Consider the following 21577-nt stretch of genomic DNA (forward strand, 5'->3'; position numbering starts at 1 on the left):
ACACAAGCAATGGAAAAATATCTTTCTTTGAACAGGGCCAGCCTGTGCATTTGAATTTCTTGTTCTACACCTGCAAGAATTTCCTTTTCTACCCACACACTAGCCCTTTACATAAGTACATTTTTAGACATTTGAATGTTTCCAAGTAAATTCCCCAATGTAAAACACTGCATGGTCAACTTGTTTCAAGCAGTTTAGACTAATTCAACATGTCTTGCTGCCTTTTGTTATTGTTCTCGTCGTTGTTGTTGTTGTTTTCCAGCATTTTTATGTTTTATTCTTAATATAGGAGAGTGTAGAGACAGGAAACCAAGGGCAGAGAGACGGGAGTGTGAATCTAACTCAGCGATCCACATGGCTCCCAAGGAGCATGATGGTCTTCTACTCTGTGCACTAATCCGTTGAGTTACCACATCTTTTTACTTTAACACTTTCCTACTATGAATGTTATGTAAAACTCATACCACTAACATTTTCAAAATTATATTGTTCACCCTTTTTCACATGTTCAGATTTAGTTCACTTTGTGATCGGTTACTCTATTGATCATATTCACACATCAACCATGTTTCTCTTACATCATACTCCCACCTACCCGAGTGTGACGTCGGTAGGAGCAAAATGGCCACTGTGTTATATGGTCAATAACAGTGGCTACTAGGGTTAGAGGAGAGACAAACACGGATCAGCAGCTTCTTTGTACAGCAGAGATGATTTTAGCTCATTTTTGCCATAACATGGATGTCCACGGAGCGCCATAACATGACAATAATCACAAAGCTGCATGTTTATTGCCACACAGGTTACTTTGCATCACAAGCACTTAAATCGTTATTGCTTTCATGGTTAAAAGCATGAGATAAATGCTGCACACACACATTACCATGAAGCCAAAGATTTAATCTTAAAAAGGAAAAGGCAGATTTCCCCTCCATGTTTGTTGTAATCTACTATAAGTGCTGCTTATTGGAGGTAAGGAGATTAAGAGTGTATACAGAGAGTCATCTTGGAAGAGTAAAGTTAGAGATCAAAGAGTGCTACATTGGATTGTTGACAATAAGAGAAATCCACAGGCATATTTGTCAAAGGGTCTTGAATGAACTTGGGGAACATGATATGAAAAAGGCATTTTCAAAACTGCATACCATTTCAGCACTGCTGATGAAGTACCTACAATGTAATGCTACAACTCTGTTTAAAACTGGAAATCGGCCTGATGCTTATAAGCATTATCCTACACTTGTAGAATTCCTTTAAAAAAAAAAAGCTTCATGAGACGTAGACTGGCGCTAGCAATCAGTGACACCACCCACAATAATCGACAGCTCAGCATTCAGCCATCGGTCTGTGCTTCTGGTCACAACAAAAGCTTCATGTACCATGTCCCATCTTAAAAAAAAGGCCTGTCTCGTCATTACGTCATTATATTCGAATGAGAGGCCAGCTACGACATTTTGCTACACTGGAAGCCCCTAATAAAAAAAAAAACGAAAGGTTTTGCGCGCTCCTCATTTCATCTTAATTTTGCTTTGTACATAATACTGTACCAGCCTCTTTATCCCAAACCTCCATTCAGTCTACACGTAGCCTGAGGAGTGGGCTTCTCCCTACGTACACAACCTGGCGTCAACGACCCATCCAGGTTGACACAGTGTAGACGGGTGTGTGTGTGCACACTAGCCCACACTAACAGCACCTCCCTCCCTCTCTCCCTGCTCTCATCGCCACGGAGACGATGAGACACAGGAAGGCTCTTTGTGTAACAGCTCTTACTTTGTACCACTTCCCCTTCCACTCCTGTCCGCCCCACAGGCCTAAACAGGGAGCGATGTGCCGTTTCACACCTCGCTGGCCTTACTAAGAGGGATATAGAATATAGCGTTTTCTTCTAATGCCCGTTTCATGCTAGACTTAATTTTTGTAATTAGAAAGATATCCACTGAATTGTCTGAGAGAGGCATTTTACATAACAAGATTAAACGTCAAACGTTGCACATATTTCCAATTTGGACTAAATCAACTTGTGCCTAAAGATAGTATATCGGGCCGATATCACGCCATTAAGGTTGCATAACAATAACTGATCATGATGAAAGAAAATAAGAGCTTGATGATCAAACCTTGATTGATATCGTTTGCTCAATGGCAAGATGAAGAGTAGTGAGAGAGAAAAAAAAAAGCGATGTGTGCTGATAGGTTCAGGAGCAAGTGGACAGCGGGGTATCCACCTCTACTGAGCGGAGTTTGGCTTCCGGGGGGGTGAGGGAAGGATTCAGCAGGGAGCCCTTCTCTGATAAAGCCATCGTGCCCACCCCCCCTTCCCCGAGACCAAAATAGGCAAGGGGGCTTGGGAGTCACACGTGGGGAGTGTCCCTCCCCCCCGAGGGAAGTGGGGGGCGGGGGTGTCTCTCCACTCACATGACCGAGCAGCTCTTGGTCTTCTCCTTTTTGAAGGTGGTGGACAGCAAGTCCGACTTGCTGGGCAGGTGGAGGAGTCTTTTTGAGAGACGGCGGGTGGGGCTGGGCTTGGGGAGAGGCTGTAGCTTGTTGATGCAGGCCAGCGCGGCGGTGCGGAACACGCTGTGGATGCTCTTCTCTGACGTGAACGCGGAGCACTCCAGATAGGCCTCAGCACCCAGCTGCTTGGCCATGGCAGAGCCCTGAGCATGACGGGGAGGGAAGGAGGGAGTGTGTCAGTCTAAAGCCTGATTGTCGTACAACGGTGTCCCGGGGAAATAAAAAGCCGGGGGAATAAAAAGCTTGGGGGATAAAAAGCCGATCTACAAACTCAATATGCCATGATGTGAGCTTGCAGATCTGCTTACAGATCAGTTTAAACTAGAAGCCGTGCTCTTCCGAGCACAGGTCTCCACCAGGCCAGGCGTCCTGGTGGTGCTATATAGGCCAATGTAAAAAGGGTGGTATGTGTTCTTCGCCAATTGTAGCCAATCAGGATGGAATATGGAAAATCGGACATATCCATGATGATCACATGACTGTAGAGATACTGTCTACCGATTTGTAGGATTTGTGGACAAAATATCTAAGAGTAGTGTACAGAAATGTGGCACTAGGTGGCGCTAGAACAGGGCCATTTGAAAAATGTGGGGCAGAGGTTCTGAATTGGCATCCAGGGAGTGTGTGTGCTCATTTTGGCAGCGACCGGGCCAACGGTGCCGGAGATTAGCTGGTAACTAGTCTCGCGAGACTGTTGCCTCCGTGATTTGGGCAAATGCTCCCGGCATACAGTCTGGCAAACGGAAATAGAAACGATGAGTGCGAGATAAAGCGGATGTGACGCAACCGCTCCCTTGGTGCAGTAGCAATAACATGATGTTTTCAAACGTTTTCTTAAATTATACACCCATAACAAGAATAGGCCGCTCGAATGACTTTGTCTGAGCTATTGTGTTTCTGTTATGTTTCCAGTGGGACTACAGTTCAGTGAAGCAGTGGCTACTTCCGATACTCGCCGTTCGGGAGCTGCCGTTCCAGACTCTATATAGCATTCGGAGATTGTGGAATAGTTGTCTGGCTACGCGAGACTAGCTGGTAACAAACTGGAGGACACACGGACGCACGCACGCGCGCACGCACGCACGCACGCACGCACGCACGCACGCACGGACAGGGGCGAAAAAAAACATACTCTCCCCCATGCCTTCGGTTGGTGGAGACAATTAAGCGTAACAAACCTTATTTTAAGCCTAGTTCGGCCAAGAGATTTGCAACAAGAAACGTTTCTACTTCATCGCATGATGTGTCTCACACAGAAAATAACTGAACCAGAAAATAACTGACCTACAATCTCACAACGTGACGCAGATGCAATGCGTTGTGAGATAGTAGATCAGCTGTTAAAAGTATGTTTGCCTCACTGAGAGACCTGTTCATTTGTCTAGTATCCTGTGGTTTTGGTGAGTTCATGTTCAGCTGTTTTGAGCAACTGTCTTTGAAAATGTTATTGTATCATTTGTAGCAAAGCATACTGTTTATTAAGTGTACAAAACAAGTGCAATCTATGCAGATCAGGGGTTCAAGGGGGGAAAAAAAACAATGTTACATTTAGGGAGTTCAAGCAAGTACGGTTTTCAGGAAGGCTCCGCTAGGCAGAAGTACAGCTGCTATGATGCAATCGCTGTAGCAGTCAAAATCGTTAAGCAAACAGCCGTCGGCGACGGGTTCCCACCCCTTTTACTGAACTATTTGGTTCCCATGGTGACACGTCTATGCAGCAGACGTTGTAGACGCTACGTGGAAAGGTAGTTTCTGCCATAGTAGGAATGGCTGCGATAGCAGGTTTATCTATTGAGCACTGATCCATTTCCGGTTTCCGGAGCGGACGGCCGTAGCGGTCCTTGCTTAAAGTCCCTATTTTCTCTCTCACCTGCTCGTGGGTTATGGGTGCCTGTTTCTGATTGGACAGCTCCATCAGCGTGCAGACGTCAGTGCGTAGATCAGTCTTGCAGCCAATGAGCAGGATGCGGGTGCTGGGGCAGAAGTCCAGGATCTCTGTCTTCCACTGTGTGGACATAGAAGATAATTTGGCCTCATTCACTAGGCTGTTCGTAAATAGTGTGGAAATAAAAGTGCGTAAAGGGCCTTAATATGTGTCACTGCCGTGTCGAGTAGAAACCTGTATGTCCAAAACTGTTACTTTTGTATCCATTTGTTATTTTGTTATCATTTACTAGTTTATACTTTTTACTGGTTACATATTTATGAATAAAGAGACAGACTATTAATAAAGAGACAGACTTAACCACTTTCAGCCTTGCATCCCTATTTTGGGCATGGCCTTATTTATTTAAGATTTACAGAAATAGGCTATCTAACTAGTGAAAATAGAACACAAGGTGAAGATGCGCTGTGAGCTCATAGTTCAGCTATTTTACTTTTGTTGTAATAGGGCACTCATTTATGAAAAAAAACATGAACTAACTTTCCGCCCCCAAAAGTGATGATATTCACCCCACCTCATGTTTGCGATGGATTTATGATGCCAACTTGCTAATGATTACCAACACACTAAAGCCAAATTTATGCTTTGGCGATAAAGTGTTATGCATTTCAGCTGAGAATACGTAATTATTGGAGAGTGACATATCACATTTGCACGCTTTTACGCTAAATCATAAATTAGAAGTCTGTCATAGTTCTATAAATCCATAGGAATTTTCTAAATTGATTATCAAATTAATGACTAAAGTGAAATAATTTAAACCTTATCTCTGAACCTGTGTGCAGGCTCCAAACGTTACCACTGATGCAAATTAAACTAGAAAGATGCAACTGGAAATTGCAAGTGTGGTTGCCGTGACGAGAGTCACACCTGCAAATGAATTCCGTCTTACCATTGAAATTCAAGTCAATGGGGAAAATTAATTCACTAATAAATTAATGGCCATATATGGAGATCTCTGTGTCAGTACTTGTCTCATGCATATGCCCACATATGGAGATCCCTGATGTAATCAATATTAAGCCCATATCTTGGAATGCCCATATTTATGGACATACTGTGTCATGTGTTCTATAATGTCAGTCATCTCCATATTTCGGAAAAGTTTATTTTGAATTAAAGTCAATGTAGAAAATGAATGAATGAATTTTTTTTTATAAAATTAAACTATATAACATATCTCTTAGCAAAATGAACTCCTGCGTGTCCCGATGAAGCCGGTCGATTTGACATATATGTGCATGCCACCAAAAGTGTGGGAGGACTAGCGTGGCTAGTCTGGTTGTCCTGCTTTTAAAAGGAGCTATTTCGTGCGAGGATTTCTTCTGTTTATGTGCCAATGCGATTTTGTTATGTTTGTTATGTTTATCATTATTACCTTCTTCAGTCCACTGTCGACGGTGTCTGGGCGGCTGATGTCAAAACACAACAAAACCGCATCAGAGTCACTGTAGCACAGGGGCCTCACGTTGTCATAGTACGGAGAACCTTGAAGGGGAAGAAGGGGAGAAAATATTGAATGTGGATAACACAGGGATAAATCAGTGGAACAGCACACAACAAATGAGTGACAACTGAAGGCACACATCTCAAGCTGGTTCAGATATCGTTGTGAAGCTGATCAGTTCAATTTAAGCCTGATTTATATTTCATCACATGCTACTGTTGCGCACTGGTTCTGCATGATGGCATCACGCGATGCAACGCATTGTAGCTTGGAGATCTGCTATTTCCAGCTTGTGACACCATAGCACGATGAAGCATAAATTAAGCATTTGTGTTTGCCTAAACGCAAATAAGTTGTAAGATGGGATCTGCAATGGGTCGTGGACGTCTCTGGGGGCTCAGCATACATCAAGCATACCAGTTTATTCTAATGAGCCTGGGTGAGACTATTAGTTTCTTCAATTGGCTCCAGGGCTGAGAAATTAATTAATTAATTTGGAGAATAGACTATATCTGGCGCTGGTTGCTGTGACCACGTGTGCTTGGGCAGAGCAGGGACGGAAATGGGGAGGCCGAGGAGCGAAGGAGAGAAAAGCTGGGATTATGTTTGATAGGCATCACTTCTCATGCTGAGCCTTACTTTGGTATCCCTGAAACGGCCCTGTCCTTTCCGGGGCTCCTCTATCCTCTATTGGCGTTTCGGAAGGGGGAGAAGATGACAATCGAGCACTAAATCCTCATTGATCGTCTCTAGCAGTGGATTACGCAAGTGGAACAGTGGGGCTCGCGGCAGGCAGACGCTCCCACTCATGTTCAGAATCCTTAAGTAAGCCCCCCCCCCCCCCCCCCCCCGCTCCTAAAGTCCTCCGCGCGCCGCGCGCAATACCTCCGGTCCCTTTGTTACCACAGCAACAGCCTTGGAATCCACCATCTGCATCAAGCATTCCTCCCACCCCTCTATAAAGGCTTGCCTTAACTGCCAATCAATCATTTTACACCGCAAAGTGCCCGCCCACCTACTGCCGAGGACATTCCTCTCTTCAACAACAGGGGTGGAGACTGTAGACGTACAGCCAAATCATCACCATTCACCCACCACCGCAGCAAAACCCCCGGTCTGGTTCAGTTCGGCACCAGCCAGAGATGAATACCATATTTGGTTCACATGAAAGAGTAACAGTGTCTCAGGGGGATTAACATGTTTACTCAGGTTCCATACGTGTCTCAGTAGGGATTTATCTTTCCTATGTGGCTATGGATAACAACCGCACGGTGTAATCACTCATCAGATATTACATAAGGTGCCTAATTGATTTATAATGTAGAAGAAAAAAGAACATCGCATCAGACAAAATAATATGGCAGCTACCCTAAAAAAAAAGAGCAACATACAACATGGCCATGTGTGCATATAGATCAGCTTCATAAATAGTTAATGATTTTCTACATTATCAAAGGGTAAAATTGAATTTGCCAGCTGCTGGGGAGTCGTGAGTGGAATAACGTTAATGACAAGCTGTGGTTCCTCAGGGCTCAATGTCCAGAACGAAGGAAGTAAACAGTGCCGCTGAAGGAACAAAGGTTTACGCTTGTTGCATCACATCTCTGTTTCTGTGCTTTTGGGGGAAAAAAAATGTTTGTTGTTGTAGGGAATGAATTATCCAAACAATGCGTTTAAGAACAATCATCTAACATTTATTCCCTCGTAAAGATAGCACAATTCACCAGCCTTTGAATGTCTCACCACCACCGTTTGCACCTTCAACTAGGGGAGAAAGAGCACGGTCATAACCTCTTGAACACATTTCTCATCAGTGAGAAAGAGACATAAGCTAAAGAAAGACAGAGAGATAGAGAGAAGACAGACAGTGGTACCTGCCTGGCTGGGGGCATCACACAGCCAGGAGACCGGGTGTGATTCTGCATTAAATGGACACTGATCTAAATGCACAAATCGATGGACAGGCACACAAGGGTCCAGAGGGGGCCATTTCAATTAAAGCTGACAAATTGGTCACCCTGCCAAGGAGTGGAGGGGGGGGGTATCTCAGACCTTTCATGCTGTTTTTCTCTTGTCTCAACACCACATAAGCAATTTCTTCTGTCTTCCATTTTTAAACGCTGAAAATTCTATTTGTGTATCATTCTCTAGCCTGGAACCAGACGAATTTGCAGGTGCAAAAAAAAATGCCCTCAGCGAATTCATATCCACGCAGTGTGATATAGTCTGGCTACACAAGCCTAATCATTCTCTGTCCATTTTTTTAATACATCAAAGTTAAAGAGTGTGTGTGTGTGTGTGTGTGTGTGTGTGTGTGTGTGTGTGTGTGTGTGTGTGTGTGTGTGTGTGTGTGTGTGCGTGTGCGTGTGCGCGCACGGAGATGCAGTGGCACAGGTGCAGTGGCACCACATTCCTGCGCCTGATTTCAAATCCTTGAGGAAATAGCTTGTTCCTGCTATGGGGGAGAGAAAGGAAGAATGCACTCTATTGAGGCAGATCACATAGTCTTCCGCTGTCATTAATCCTTCACCCTCCCTGCAGTCTGACATTACATCACAGAGAAGCCCTTCCATTTACTTCCTCCTCCTTCCCAGTCTCAGCCAAGCCATGTAAAGACATTTCAAGAGATCTACTTCACTTTCTTGGTCAGGCAATTCCACATTGTTTGCTGCTAGGGTTTACATAGATTGTGCTTCACATTCACCCATACAAATACATACATTCATACACTGATGGTGGAGGAAACCATGCAAGGCACCAACCTGCACATCAGGAGCAATTATGGGTTCAAAGTATTGCTCAAGGACACTTGGACACTAGCTCTGGGGGCCCGGGATCGAACTGGGAACCTCTCGGTTTCCATCAGCCGCTCTACCGGCCACTCTGCCCTTGAGCCACTGCTGGCCCTACATGAACTAAATGACATGCCTTATGCTAAATTTATACTCTGTCGCACTACATTGGTGTGCACCGAACATAGCAGACCTACAATGCGATGAATTGAGCGCTTGTATGCGCCTGATTTAGGCTGTTATAAATCAGGCTTTTATTAGGCACATCATTATCACACATCTCCAGTGGAGAGAAAGCAGAGGTCAGACAGATTCATAATCTACATGGGATGACTCACAGATTTAGGGATGAGAGGAGCCCATGCAGCCCATCTCACAACCCAGGACCTTACTGGTGCTGCAGCTGCTACAGTACTAACTACATATGTAGCTTGCAGCCCCATCTCTGTACCCAGGAGCTGTACTAATGCTGCAGATGCTAACTATGTAGCTGGCAGGCCATCCAAAAGAAAAACACTCTTCGTTACATTACGCCTGATTTATACTTTACTTGGCTGCTTGCTGCGTCACTGATGCTGTTTAACCGTTTAAACCCTATACAGGGGTTGACACTAAGGTCTCAGAGGCACTTGCCCGTCGGGCAAGTACAGGTCATGTTCTACTTGCCCGAAGTTCTTGCCCACTTGCCCAAAAAGTAAATCGTCAATTATAAAATGATAGGTAACATTTAATTACTGTTCAATGTAACACTTTTCTTTTTACTTCCTGGGGCTGTGCTTTAATTAAAAATGTCATACCTAATTTTGTATGCAAAATACCTACATAACTATGAATATGACTATGGGTTATTTTAACAGTGAAAACAGCACATTATAGGTAAACAGTGCTCTTATTTTACATTCCAGACCAGGAGACAGAGCGCTCTTGCCATGTTCAGTTGTTTAGACAGATACAGTATCTTGCTTATAGACAGTTACGTCCCCTATCAAACAAGTACTTGCCCTGTCGGGCAAACTGAAAGCAAACTCCACCTGCCCCAAAGCTTTTTTTTACCTGCCGGGGGCAGGTGGGCAAGCCTTAGTGTCAATACCTGCCTATATACTTAGTTGACAGGGGTCCCCCGTTCCAGGCCTCTATTGTAGTATTTCCCTCTACACCAAATCTCTCTCCAAAAATAGCCGAAGCTTACATTTCAGCTGTGATGTGTTGTGAGCTTCGAATGCTCGCACCAGAATAGGTATAGGGTTGATGTGGTTTTAATGGAATCCAGTGTCTTCCTCGAAAAGCAAACAAACCACAGTATGATTTGGAAAACAATCTGCAGTAGTGTTAAGTAAACTGTGAGTCATAGTCAAAGGGCTAAACATGGCAACAATATCAGTTAAAACAACACTTGGCCAAAAAAGGAGTATTAAGAAAACATAAGCTGAAACAAACCTGGTTAGATTCTAAACTCCAACCTGTAATCAACTCTATACTTTTCACAACTACAAGAGGGTAGCCGCATCAATGCCTGTGTGTGTGTGTGTGTGTGTGTGTGTGTGTGTGTGTGTGTGTGTGTGTGTGTGTGTGTGTGTGTGTGTGTGTGTGTGTGTGTGTGTGTGTGTGTGTGTGTGTGTGTGTGTGTGTGTGTGTGTACCCGTTCTTACTACCCAGTGAGGACCCGGAAAGAGTGTGTGTGTGTGCGCGTGCGTGCGTGCGTGCGTGCGTGCGCGGAGATGATCTCGCAAACCTCTGAACTGAAGAGTGCCAAACTTTGTACACAAATATGTGTTTTACACTTTTTGAAATATGACATTTTATGATGGAATTGAACGGGGTTGCGGTGAAAACTTGCCCACATTTGGAGTCATGCCGTGATAGAATGCAATATCACTACTTGTCACAGAGTCAATGTGTGAAGGGCAAAAGTGCTGTGGTAAGAGAAATATAAATGTTAATTACTATGGGCCCTCTTTGTCCCAAACTCTCTGCTCACCTTGCCTTCTTTTGCCCATAACACTGCAAATGACCACATGGTTGATTGGACATTAATTCACACTGTGGCTGCTTCTATTCTCTAATAACAATACACCCTTTCCTCTAGGGAGGCTTACCCTTTTTAAAGCATTCCCTGATGCTAAAACTAACATAAATAGTATACTGCCCCGGGTGGTTATAACCAGGCGACCGTTCCAGTATGTGATATATGACCATTAGCATGATGCTTTTCATCATCTTTTAATGATGGCTCTGTTTTACAGATTGGAACAGATTGTTCCATCAGCTAAATTGGATATTGGCTCATTCCAAATCAATCTCATCCATGTATCATGCAAGTAATCCTTATGTGCATGGACTGAAACACAAAGCCATGTGTCAGCAAGTCCATTCAAACTAGTATTTATTACTCCCTAACAATATACTGTGACAAGATGCATTATTCACCATCATGAGTTACAGCCACTGGACAGTGTGAAGCCTGACATACAGCATAGTTTGCATAGTTAGTTGCGTGTGGGTGTTGCACACCGAAAACGTCAAATCTACAAGCTCACAGTCACAACACGTCGCACTGCGCAGCACCTTGCGAGCTTGTAGATCTGCTGTTTTCGGTGCGCAACACCCGTACACAGCTAGTATAACTCAGGCTTTAGGTTCCCCTCCTTGCCTTGTCTTTTCCTCTCCCCCCAGCCCCCACTGCTCTCTGTCCCCTCTCCCCCTCCGCATGTCCGATTGGGACGGGCTGATTAAATCCAGCGGATTGATTTTGGTCAGTAAATCCACGGGTCCTGAGGTTGGGAGGGGAGGGAGAGCAGCCTGCTGGTGGGGGGGGGGGGCAGCGATGAGGTCAGTCCAATCAATGAAGACGAACCGGGATAACGAGGAGACCCACTCGCCATGGTGGGGCCCCACAGCGGCACAGCTCCATGCAATTAGAGCAGATTATAGTAAGAAGGTGAAACTGCATGGTGTGTGACCATCCGTTAGCCCCTACTGCCTGTCATTCATCATCACTGGGACAGTGTCGTGGGATGTGTGAGCCGTCTCGGCCAGCAGACTTGGGGAGGGGGTGGTTGCAATATGGTCCCCGTGGTCAGCCAGACAGGCCAGAGAGCGATAGAGGCAGAGGGGGTTGGTTGAGGGCAACCCCCCCCCCTCAACCAGGGAAAGTAAAGGGGGATGGAGGAAAAACAATGACAAGAGGGGGATGGATTGTAGAAAAGAATGGCAAATGATGCCAGAGACTTTTAGATGACTAGAGGTTCGAGCAGTGTGTATAATGTTCAGCGACAGAAGGACAGAGGAAGCAGTCCTAACGCTTTAAGGCCAGTCACCAGTACAGCACAGCGTTCCCATTTTGAATCTTAATCCCCTGCATTGTGCTGCTCGTGTGGCCGACCCAGGGCAGCATATGGAGGGGAATGCAGGTCACAATCATTTCCGAATCTCCTGCCTCGCTGTCTGCTCCAGAAACCTTCCTTGTTGTCAGCCTTTTCCCCACATCCCAAGGCGCCCAACCTGCTCATGCTAGCCAGACCAAATGTCCAGAGTCTGGGATTTAAAACAGGGGGGATTTGGTCTGGTCAGGGAATTACATGAGTTGTACTAGTACCACTGCTGCAACTTTCAGGTCATGGAGAAAATGCTGAGAGCATGGTAAACAGCTTCATCACATACAAGTGAGTCTGTTACATAAGGGCTTTGCTGTTAGCAGGCGGTCTTACACGCCCACGCAGGCATATGCACATACAGTATATTCACACTTACATGAATATGCATTGCATAACACACACACACACACGTATACAGTACACACAATGCAAGCGCACATAAGCGTTGCCCAGCATCGTACATACATACAGTAAAATTCCCACGACCCATACGGGTCCATTTGTTTTCAATTATACACTCTCAGAGAATGAACACTGTAGACTTTACTGTGTGTCGGCCAGAAATCTTTTTCAAATTTGTATGTTTTTTTCTTTTGTAAAAGTAAAGCCCTGCTTCAACATACAAGACTGTCGAACAAAACTAGTGAAAATAGCTGATCTACAAGCACACATGTGTGCTTTTTAAAATGATAAATACTAAACAAACAGTTTTGGACCTACAAGGTTTCCACCCGACAACAACGATATAAAAAGTCTCTCAAGCTAGGATATCTCTTTCACAATCTTCGAATGCTACAGACAGAGTCTGTAATTCCACACGGTAGAAGTTGAGAACAGGAAGCTGTCTGCTATCTGTAAAATAAAAAGGTTTCTGAACTTCCATTTCCGGAAGTCGAAACCTAGTCGAAGCCTAGTCAAAGCCTAGCCAGCTCTTCGACTAATTTGGTTTCCAGCAGGAGTTATTTATGCGACTTGGCAGTCTGTGACGTGGCAGTCTGCTTTATTTTCTACTCGTTTTCAGAGCTTTGAAAATTGTGGCCGACAACAACGCGTCTGCCCTGAGAGACTAGTGGATGTACACAGGCATGTTTACTCAGCCATGGTGACCTAGTGAAGATGCTTGCAGCATCCAGCATGCATGCCTGTATAGGGATGAACAGGATGCGGGTCTGATGTGCAGTAAGCATGGAGGGAATCAGACAGGTGCTGCAGAGCAGACGCAGGTTTACTGTATCCAGGTCAGTACACTACACACCACTCAACCCCAGGGCCAAGCCGCCATGACACACTGACCTTCTTCTACACCATGGGTCTTCAACAGGGGGTCCGGGACCCCTAGGGGGTCCTCAGAGTTACTACAGGGATCCTTCAAATCTTTGAGTGATAGAAACCTTTTTTCTCTTCTTTTATATTTTTCCACTTGAACCCTAATGTCCATATTCTGAGAACTTTACCCAAAAATAGCAGATCTAAAAGCTCTGCGAGGCGTTGTGAGCTTGTAGATCGGCTATTTTTGGCAAAGAGCTTTGGTGAAAAAGAGCAGACAAAGTACAGAGTGAAAGGTCAGGTTTATTAAGTATTGATGGTTCAAGTGGTTAAATATCTGAAAACACAAATGGACATGAATCCAAAATATACTGATGATTGTGCTGTCAAACAATGAAACTACCGGTATATGGTATCTATGATAAGGTTGTGGGGGTCCCTGCTTCATCTCTCTCTCAACTAAGGGGTCCTTGGCCTGTTATTTAAAACATTGGGTCGGGACCCATTTTTGGGCTGTGGACCCATTTTTAAGGGTTGCAGATAAAAATATATGTTTTTTCCCTTTCCTATGTTTTGTTTATTTTGAAAGATATATTTTTTTAATCTGAATTAAATTTAAAAAATCAAACATTTTAATACAATTAATAGAAAGAAAGAAGAAATGTTATTGAAAGAAGTGGTGAAGATAGCAGATCTACAAACTCACATCGCAACATGCTTGTTTTTCACTAGTTTGGGTCCAGGGGAGGCAGAATTTCTCTTTAGAGTCTCAAGCAAAAGAAATGATGTTAAATTAGAGATAGTAGATAATTACTACTGAAGCAGTGTCAATCTGACAGCATGCATTGGAGCATATTAGTCACACAAATTGCTGAAGGGAATGTGCTTTTTGATCTTTATTCTTCCCCATTCAACGTCCCATTCAAGTCATTTCAAATTAGCTTTGGTGATGTACTGTAGGAGGTGTGTGTGCGTGTGCGCGTGCGTGTGTGTGCGTGTGTGTGTGTGTGTGCGCGCGTGCGTGCGTGTTTTTACTGTATTTGGAAAGCACCAGTACCGTCCCCAGACAAGGTGATTACCTATATGAGCATGATCATCATTTGAAAAATGACAAATCAAACACAAAACCTTGCATTTGAAATGTGCATTTCAAAATATCCTCTGTATGGTATACATTTGTAAACTGTTGCTCTTCAAGGGTTTTTAAAGGCTACAGTCATACAATAGGGGTCTAAGCAATGCCATTGATTCCTGCCTTGGGGTCCATGCTCTCTGACCTTACTCTGTTATTTCCCAGTCTCAGCATTGATACGATAATAAGATGATGATCATGTAGCCTACTGTAAAGCTGAGCACATCACCATACAATTACACAATAACTCATGTGGGCCATTTCATGCATATCATAACAGGCCCAGAAACCAATAGGCCTACCCAGAAACAACATTAAAAATCATTGTGCACAGCAAACTCTGCTCAGCTTAACCTTGCATCAGAATGCCTGGTGTTCTGTTCCAAATTGACCAATGTGGTCTAGTGTGCGCACGCACACACACACACCTGCACCGTTTCCATATCAGGTCTCTATAGGCCGTCTGGTGACCAAGAAAAATTGCGTAGAAAAATAATTTCAATTCCATGTCTAGGCATCGTGGAATTTGGGTTACAGTAAGTGCAGTTTTTGGTCACAAGCCATAAATGTATATATAAACGCAAAACAAAAATCTTATGCTGCTGGATTTGCTTTCTTGATATAATTTTTTTAAATCACAAAATCTTTCTCAAGCTGTCATTTATATTTGTACCTAAAATATGAGACTGGTATTGATGCATTAGTGTACTCAAATGTGAATTTAGACCATGAATGTAAAAACACCAACTTGACTTGCATGATTGGCACCCAATGGGATGCGGGGTGAGATGGGGTGAGAAGGGGTGGTGGGTGATATGATTTCATATATTTATTGATGAGACATGCTGTGATACTAACACATAATTGCACACCATATTTTGGGCTGAATTTGAGTAGTAATTATGGTAGAATTGTCCAGTTATGTGAGGGAGGGGGGGGGGGGGGGGTTCTGTTCTACTCCTGAGACATGCTGTGACATTAACACATTGATTTATTGCAATACATATTGTATAGTAGACTATATATAGTGTGTACTCATTCTTGAGTACATGCTGTAATGGATCTATTCTAGTATTGTACATTTTTGGCATTATTTGAAATTTTGGGAGCGTGGCAGCATTTTCATTGATTTCTGCCATTTGGGGTCAAAGTGTACTGTTTTATTTTTCTTCCTCTTATTACACAGTAGGTTCTGAGTGACATTTTTAATGTATGAAACATGTGTGTTGAGAAAGACTTACCATGTGTTATGTTTTATTTTGTAGGTGCAAATCACTCAAGTTGAAGCCTTTTTTTTTAAGCGTTGCTATATTTCATAGTTTAATTTCCCATGTGAGTACGGTATACCAATACTTGTCTCATATACAGTATGTTAGGTACACGAGTATGTTAGGTACACGTAAATTACAGGTTGAGAGAGATTTTGTCATCAAAATGAATGCATTTCATGAATACATTTCATCAATGAATACATATACATGAATAATACATTTATAAGCAAAACAATCACCAAAAGATTATTATTTTTTTGTAATTCACATTTAAATACATTAATGGCTCGTGGCAAAAAAACTGCAGGAACTTTTGCGGAGAACATTTAACCTAATCCACAAGGGTCTAAAAAGTAGTGCCCAGATGTGGAAAAGTCACTTTTTCAAGGTTCACCTCATGGCCTAGTAGAGTACAGTGGTTCTCAACCTTTTCAGGATGTGACCTCCAAAATAATCACATTTTAACGAGTAAGAGTTGAGGCATTACATTTAGTATAACATGGTTCTATTGTGAAAATAGCCGATCTACATGCTCACAACGCCTCGCAACGTTGTGAGCATGTAGATCGGCTAATTTTACAATTTCAGCCTCTAATATCAATTTGACCAATGTATAATTTGTCATTTTAGAGGAATTAAAAAGTCCTTCAATTGTCACTTTAGACACGTGCCGGACTATAAGCCGCGGCTTTTTTCCCATGTTTTGAACCCTGCGGCTTATACAACGGTGCGGCTAATATAAAGATTTTTACAGGAAACGGCCAGTTAGTTAGTTTTACAATGGTCTTTAACAAGGATTTATATATAGATTTGTACAGCTAACAGCCACCAGGGGCGCTCTAGTGGGAAGCAGGAAGGACACCTGCGGCTTATAGTCAGGTGCGGCTTATTTATGTAAACATTTGTTTTTTGTTCTAAATGTAGCTAGTGCGGCTTATATTCACGTGCGGCTTATAGTCCAGCAATTACGGTAGGTTTGTTCACTGTTGAGTGAGAAAACAATGTTTCACAATCATCTGGAGACCCCCCAAAAAAATGACCCACAGGTTGAGAACCACTGGCCTAGTAGACCAGACTGGATCATCAACCCTGCAAAGCGACTTTATCAGAGTCAGTCTGCTAGCTCAGCTGGAGATGGAGACAGATGCGTCTCAGATCAAAGCGCATCCCTACATTCCATGCTGCAGGGTCTGGGAGGGAGGCAGACAGACAGACAGACAGACAGACAGACAGACAGACAGACAGACAGCGGACATTGGGGAGACCAGGGGCGTCACAAGGGGGGAAAAGTGGGACTGAGTTACCAGGGCCCAAAGTGGAGGGGCCTTAATTATTGTATACTTTAGCTATTGAAAAATTGCAGATATTCAAGCTCACAGTGCATGCTGCGAGCTTGTAGATCTGCTATTTTTGAAAGGTTGTGAAGGTGTGCAAATCTTTGAATATATGTATTTTTTTAAGCGAACATTTGTAACTCAAATTTTGCTTCAGGGGGGGGGGCTGGAAATAATTTTGAGATGGGGGTCTGTGGCCAAATACATATCATTTTGGGGGTCCTTCACATGAAAAGGTTTGAGCACCACAGACCACTGACATGGAAACCTAGGTTTTTCCAAAAACCTTTCAATTTTTTTTCAAAAATAGCAGATTTACAAGCTCGCAGCGTGGCACTCGGTGCCGCGCTGTGAGCTTGTATATCTGCTATTTTTGAGCGGTGGTCACAACGCTCCTATACGTGGCCGTGTGTGTGGGTCTCCGTCCGTGTCTGTCTGTCTGTATGTAGCCTAAACTTCGGCGCGTAACTAGTGCCGCACCATTTACGCCACTCGCGCAATATATACATCAAAATGTGCGGCTCGGCCGGGAATGGTGTTCTATTACCTTTCGTTCCGATCCGCCTTACCATGCCGACGTAATCGGCAAAAAACGACGCTTAATTGTCCCCATTGACTTATAATGGGACAATGCAAGAAATCACTTTCAAGTATTTTTCTCTCGTAAACCATAGGAGCTACAGTTTCAAACCTCGGAGAGGAGATTCATAATGATTTTAAGAATGAATCGAAAAATAATTACATCACTCGGCCTCATGGTGGCGCTATAACGGCCCACTTTACGTTTTGCCCCGTAACTCTTGAACCGTAGATCGGAAAATTAAAATTCTTTTTTCCCTGGATTCCTTGGGTCAAGACGCATCTCCCCATCTCCCCATATAGGCCACGCCCATTTGCGCCAGGATGGATTTTCCGCCATCTTGAATTTTCTCCAAAACACACTTTTTGCTCCTTTTCCTACATTTTTGGAGCTGTGTGAAACACAGGCTCCCTATACGTGGCTGTGTGGGTCTGTCTGTGTGTGTGTGTGTGTGTCTGTCTGTCTGTGTGTATGTAGCCTGAACTTCCTAAACTTCGGCACGCCACTAGTCCCACAGTTTTTGCACCACACACTCGCGCCATATGTCAAATTGACCGGCTTCATCGGGAATCGTGTGCTATTACTTTTCTAAGAGAAAAGTTGTATCGTTTAATTGATATTAATTTATTAGTGAATTAATTTTCCCCATTGACTTATAATGGGAATGGCAAAAACTCACTTTCAATTATTTTTTTTCTCGCAAACCATAGGGGCTACAGTTACAAAACTTGGAGAGGAGATTTATAATGATATCAAGGATTAAAAAAAAAAAAATCGTCACTCGGCCTCATGGTGGCGCTATAACAGTCCACTTTACGTTTCGGCCTGTAACTCTTGAACCGTAGGTCGGAAAATTAAAATTCCCTTTTCCCTGGATTCCTTGGGTCATGACGCATCTCCTCATATACACGCCCATTTGCGCCAGGATAGATTTTCCGCCATCTTGAATTTTCTCCAAAACACACCTTTTGCTCCTTTTCCTACATATTTTCTTCAAATGTCACAAAAATCGGTACACATGATCTACACACACACACACACACACACACACACACACACACACACACACACACACACACACACACACACACACACAGCTCCACTTCACACGGGTGTGATTTTTTTCTTCAAATGTCACAAAAATCGGTACACATGATCTATGAGGTGGGTAAACCACCGCTCAGTTCACACGGGTGTGATTTTTCAATAGTTAAAGCACCCAGCCAGGACCCAGAATTTGGTGCGACACCCCTGGCTGGCGGGGAGGCAAGAAGAAACACGGTGGAATCAGTTTTACCTGACGTGTCCCACAGACTGAGCTCCACGCGCTGCTCCTCCAGTTCCAGGCAGGCTGTATAGTTCTCAAACACCGTTGGCACGTACGTCTGTGGGACAATTAGCAACATGGTGTCATTAGTGCTGAGAGGCGTCACTCAGAGTCAGCCAACATGCTTGGCTTGGCTGCCACACTGGTGCCACAGGTAATGGAATGTAGCAGCAACACATAACCGTCTGGGCTCGACACTAGGGCTGTCACAATTATTATTACATAATCGTCTAATTGTGATTATTTGACATAATCGTGATTATTCTTCATAATCGTCATAGTCGTTTCCATGTTGAAAAATGTTCATATATTTTTAAGAAAGTCAAAAATAGTGGAAATAGCAGATCTACAAGCTCACAACGCGTCGCAATGCGACGCGTTGTGAGCTTGTAGATCGGCTATTTCCACTATCAATGTTATTTAACCCTAACCCTAAGTATAAAGTTGTCAAATATGTCAGTAATTTCATTGAATATTTAAGGTTATGTGTCATATCTGCCATGTGCAGTTTCAAAGCCTACAAGCCAAACAGAAATGTAATTGTCAACGACAAAAACACAATTAAATCGTTAATCGCAATTATTTGAGAGAAAATTAATCGTCATGTAAAATGTCATAATCGTGACAGCCCTACTCGACACAGTCACTTCCTTAAAGGAGTTCACCCTCGAAATGACTTTTTCTCTATTGATTAGTCACAACATGGAGACTTTAGTTCAATAATATCTTTTGGTATTTGTCGCATTCCTAAGACAAAAAAATGATTATAGTAAATGTACCCCATTGATTCTGGATGGGGACCCAAATGCCCAAATACAAGGCCCTGCATGGGGACCCAAATGCCTTTGTGTGAGAATCAATCGGGATAAATTTACTTGACCCAAATGCATTTGGGTCCCCATCCAGCGCCTTATTTGGGTCCCCATTCAGGCACTTGCATTTGGGTCCCCTTCCAGAATCAATGGGGGTAAATTTACTATAATCATTATTATTATTATTATTATTTTTGTATTAGGAATGCGACAAATACAAAAAAAAAATGTGTTGAACTCAAGTCTCCATGGTGTGACCAATCAATAGGGGAAAAAAGTCATTTTGGGGGTTAACTACTTTAATTCATTGGTTCTCAAAGTGGAGTCTGGGGACCTCAAGGGGTCCCCAGATAAATTATGTATAGTTGGGAAACAAATGGACCCTAACCCAAATGATTTGGTTCCCTACACGCTCAGAGGTATGGTGGTCAGTGGTCTAATGCAGGGGTTCCCAAAGTGGGGTATGGCCCTGTATATAAATATATCAGTTATAAAACATCTTGACATTCTTTGAAAATGGCAATGCCAAATATTTATAAAGATTAATTTATGGGTCCTTGACATGAAAACGTTTGACAAGCACGTTTGACAAGCACTGCCTTTAATTAGATTTCTGTTCAATAGTATTTCTACAACTATAAATAGGCTATCATAGATAGTAGGCCTAGATAGGCTAAACAATATAATGTCATATAGATGCGAAAGGAAAATAGAACATTTTATATGGCGCAAAATAATAACACATAGGCCTAATAGGATAGCCTATATCCAGAATAATGACATCTTTAAAATTGCGCATCAAAATTACCAGCCTGCACCTGTCCTGCATCACACTATAGCTGATCTACAAGCTCACAACGCGTCGCGCTGCTATGCGTTGTGAGCTGTGATGAGTATTTTCTGTGCCAAAAATGACATTTTGACATAGGCTCGCATCTTACCGGGGGAAGAACATCTTCATTTTGCCCACAAACAACAGAATAATACAACCTAGCTATAGCCTAGGCTACTACTATTGTGATTTAAAAAATATATATAAGCTATTATACCCCTCCCTATATATCACTGGCTATAACATAAATGAGACACACACATGATAAGAGAGGAACATGGTCATACCTCTGGGTAGCAGTCCTTAGCCAGGACTTGCAACATCGCCGTTTTTCCGCATTGAACGTCTCCTACAAGAACCAGCTTACATCTCACCACCAACGGCTGCGTGTTCCTCCTTTCCTTCATGGTGTAAATATATACGTCCCGATGCTTCACATAGAATGTTAAAATAAAATAATAATAATAACAACACCACAGAGAAACGCTCCAAAACGTCCCGGTGCGAAGTGTGAACGCGTTCCAGTGTTTCCTCTGAGGAAGCCTGCGGATGATCTGATTGAATTTGCCACTGCGGGTCTTTATACAAGGCAGCAGCGGCCAATGGGAGAGCTCCATTCCACGGGCTTTGATCACTTTTAACTGTGCTCACAATCATGTTCACGTGAAATCACAGTCGTCTAAAAAACAAGTTATTGTGACCATGATTGTATTTTAAGAAACAAATGCATCCCTGCGGGGAATTACACGTATTGTGTTTGTGTGGAGGAGGATGAGTCATCATCATCATAGCCTGATTCACTGATAGTCTTTTCATTTCAGGATCCCGATAGTTATAGGCGCATATAGCCTATATTATCATATCATATATAATATTGAGTGTAGTAGACTATATATTATATACACACATACTATACAAACATATAATTACATTCAGCTTTGTGTTATG

General features: G+C 43.1%; 1 protein-coding gene across 1 annotated transcript; it reads right to left on the reverse strand.

Annotated features, from left to right (window-relative positions):
- Positions 1-2414: 2414 nt before the first annotated feature.
- On the reverse strand, positions 2415-21036 carry rnd1b (Rho family GTPase 1b; the record flags this gene model as incomplete). Its single annotated transcript, XM_080733424.1, has 5 exons — positions 2415-2660; positions 4388-4522; positions 5841-5950; positions 18956-19043; positions 20917-21036. 5 exons carry the CDS (start codon positions 21034-21036, stop codon positions 2415-2417), a joined length of 699 nt encoding a protein of 232 aa, XP_080589550.1.
- Between the last annotated feature and the right edge of the window lie 541 nt (positions 21037-21577).

This window comes from Nannobrachium achirus (genome assembly GCF_963921795.1).
Source record: "Nannobrachium achirus genome assembly, chromosome: 9".
NCBI lineage: Eukaryota > Metazoa > Chordata > Actinopteri > Myctophiformes > Myctophidae > Nannobrachium > Nannobrachium achirus.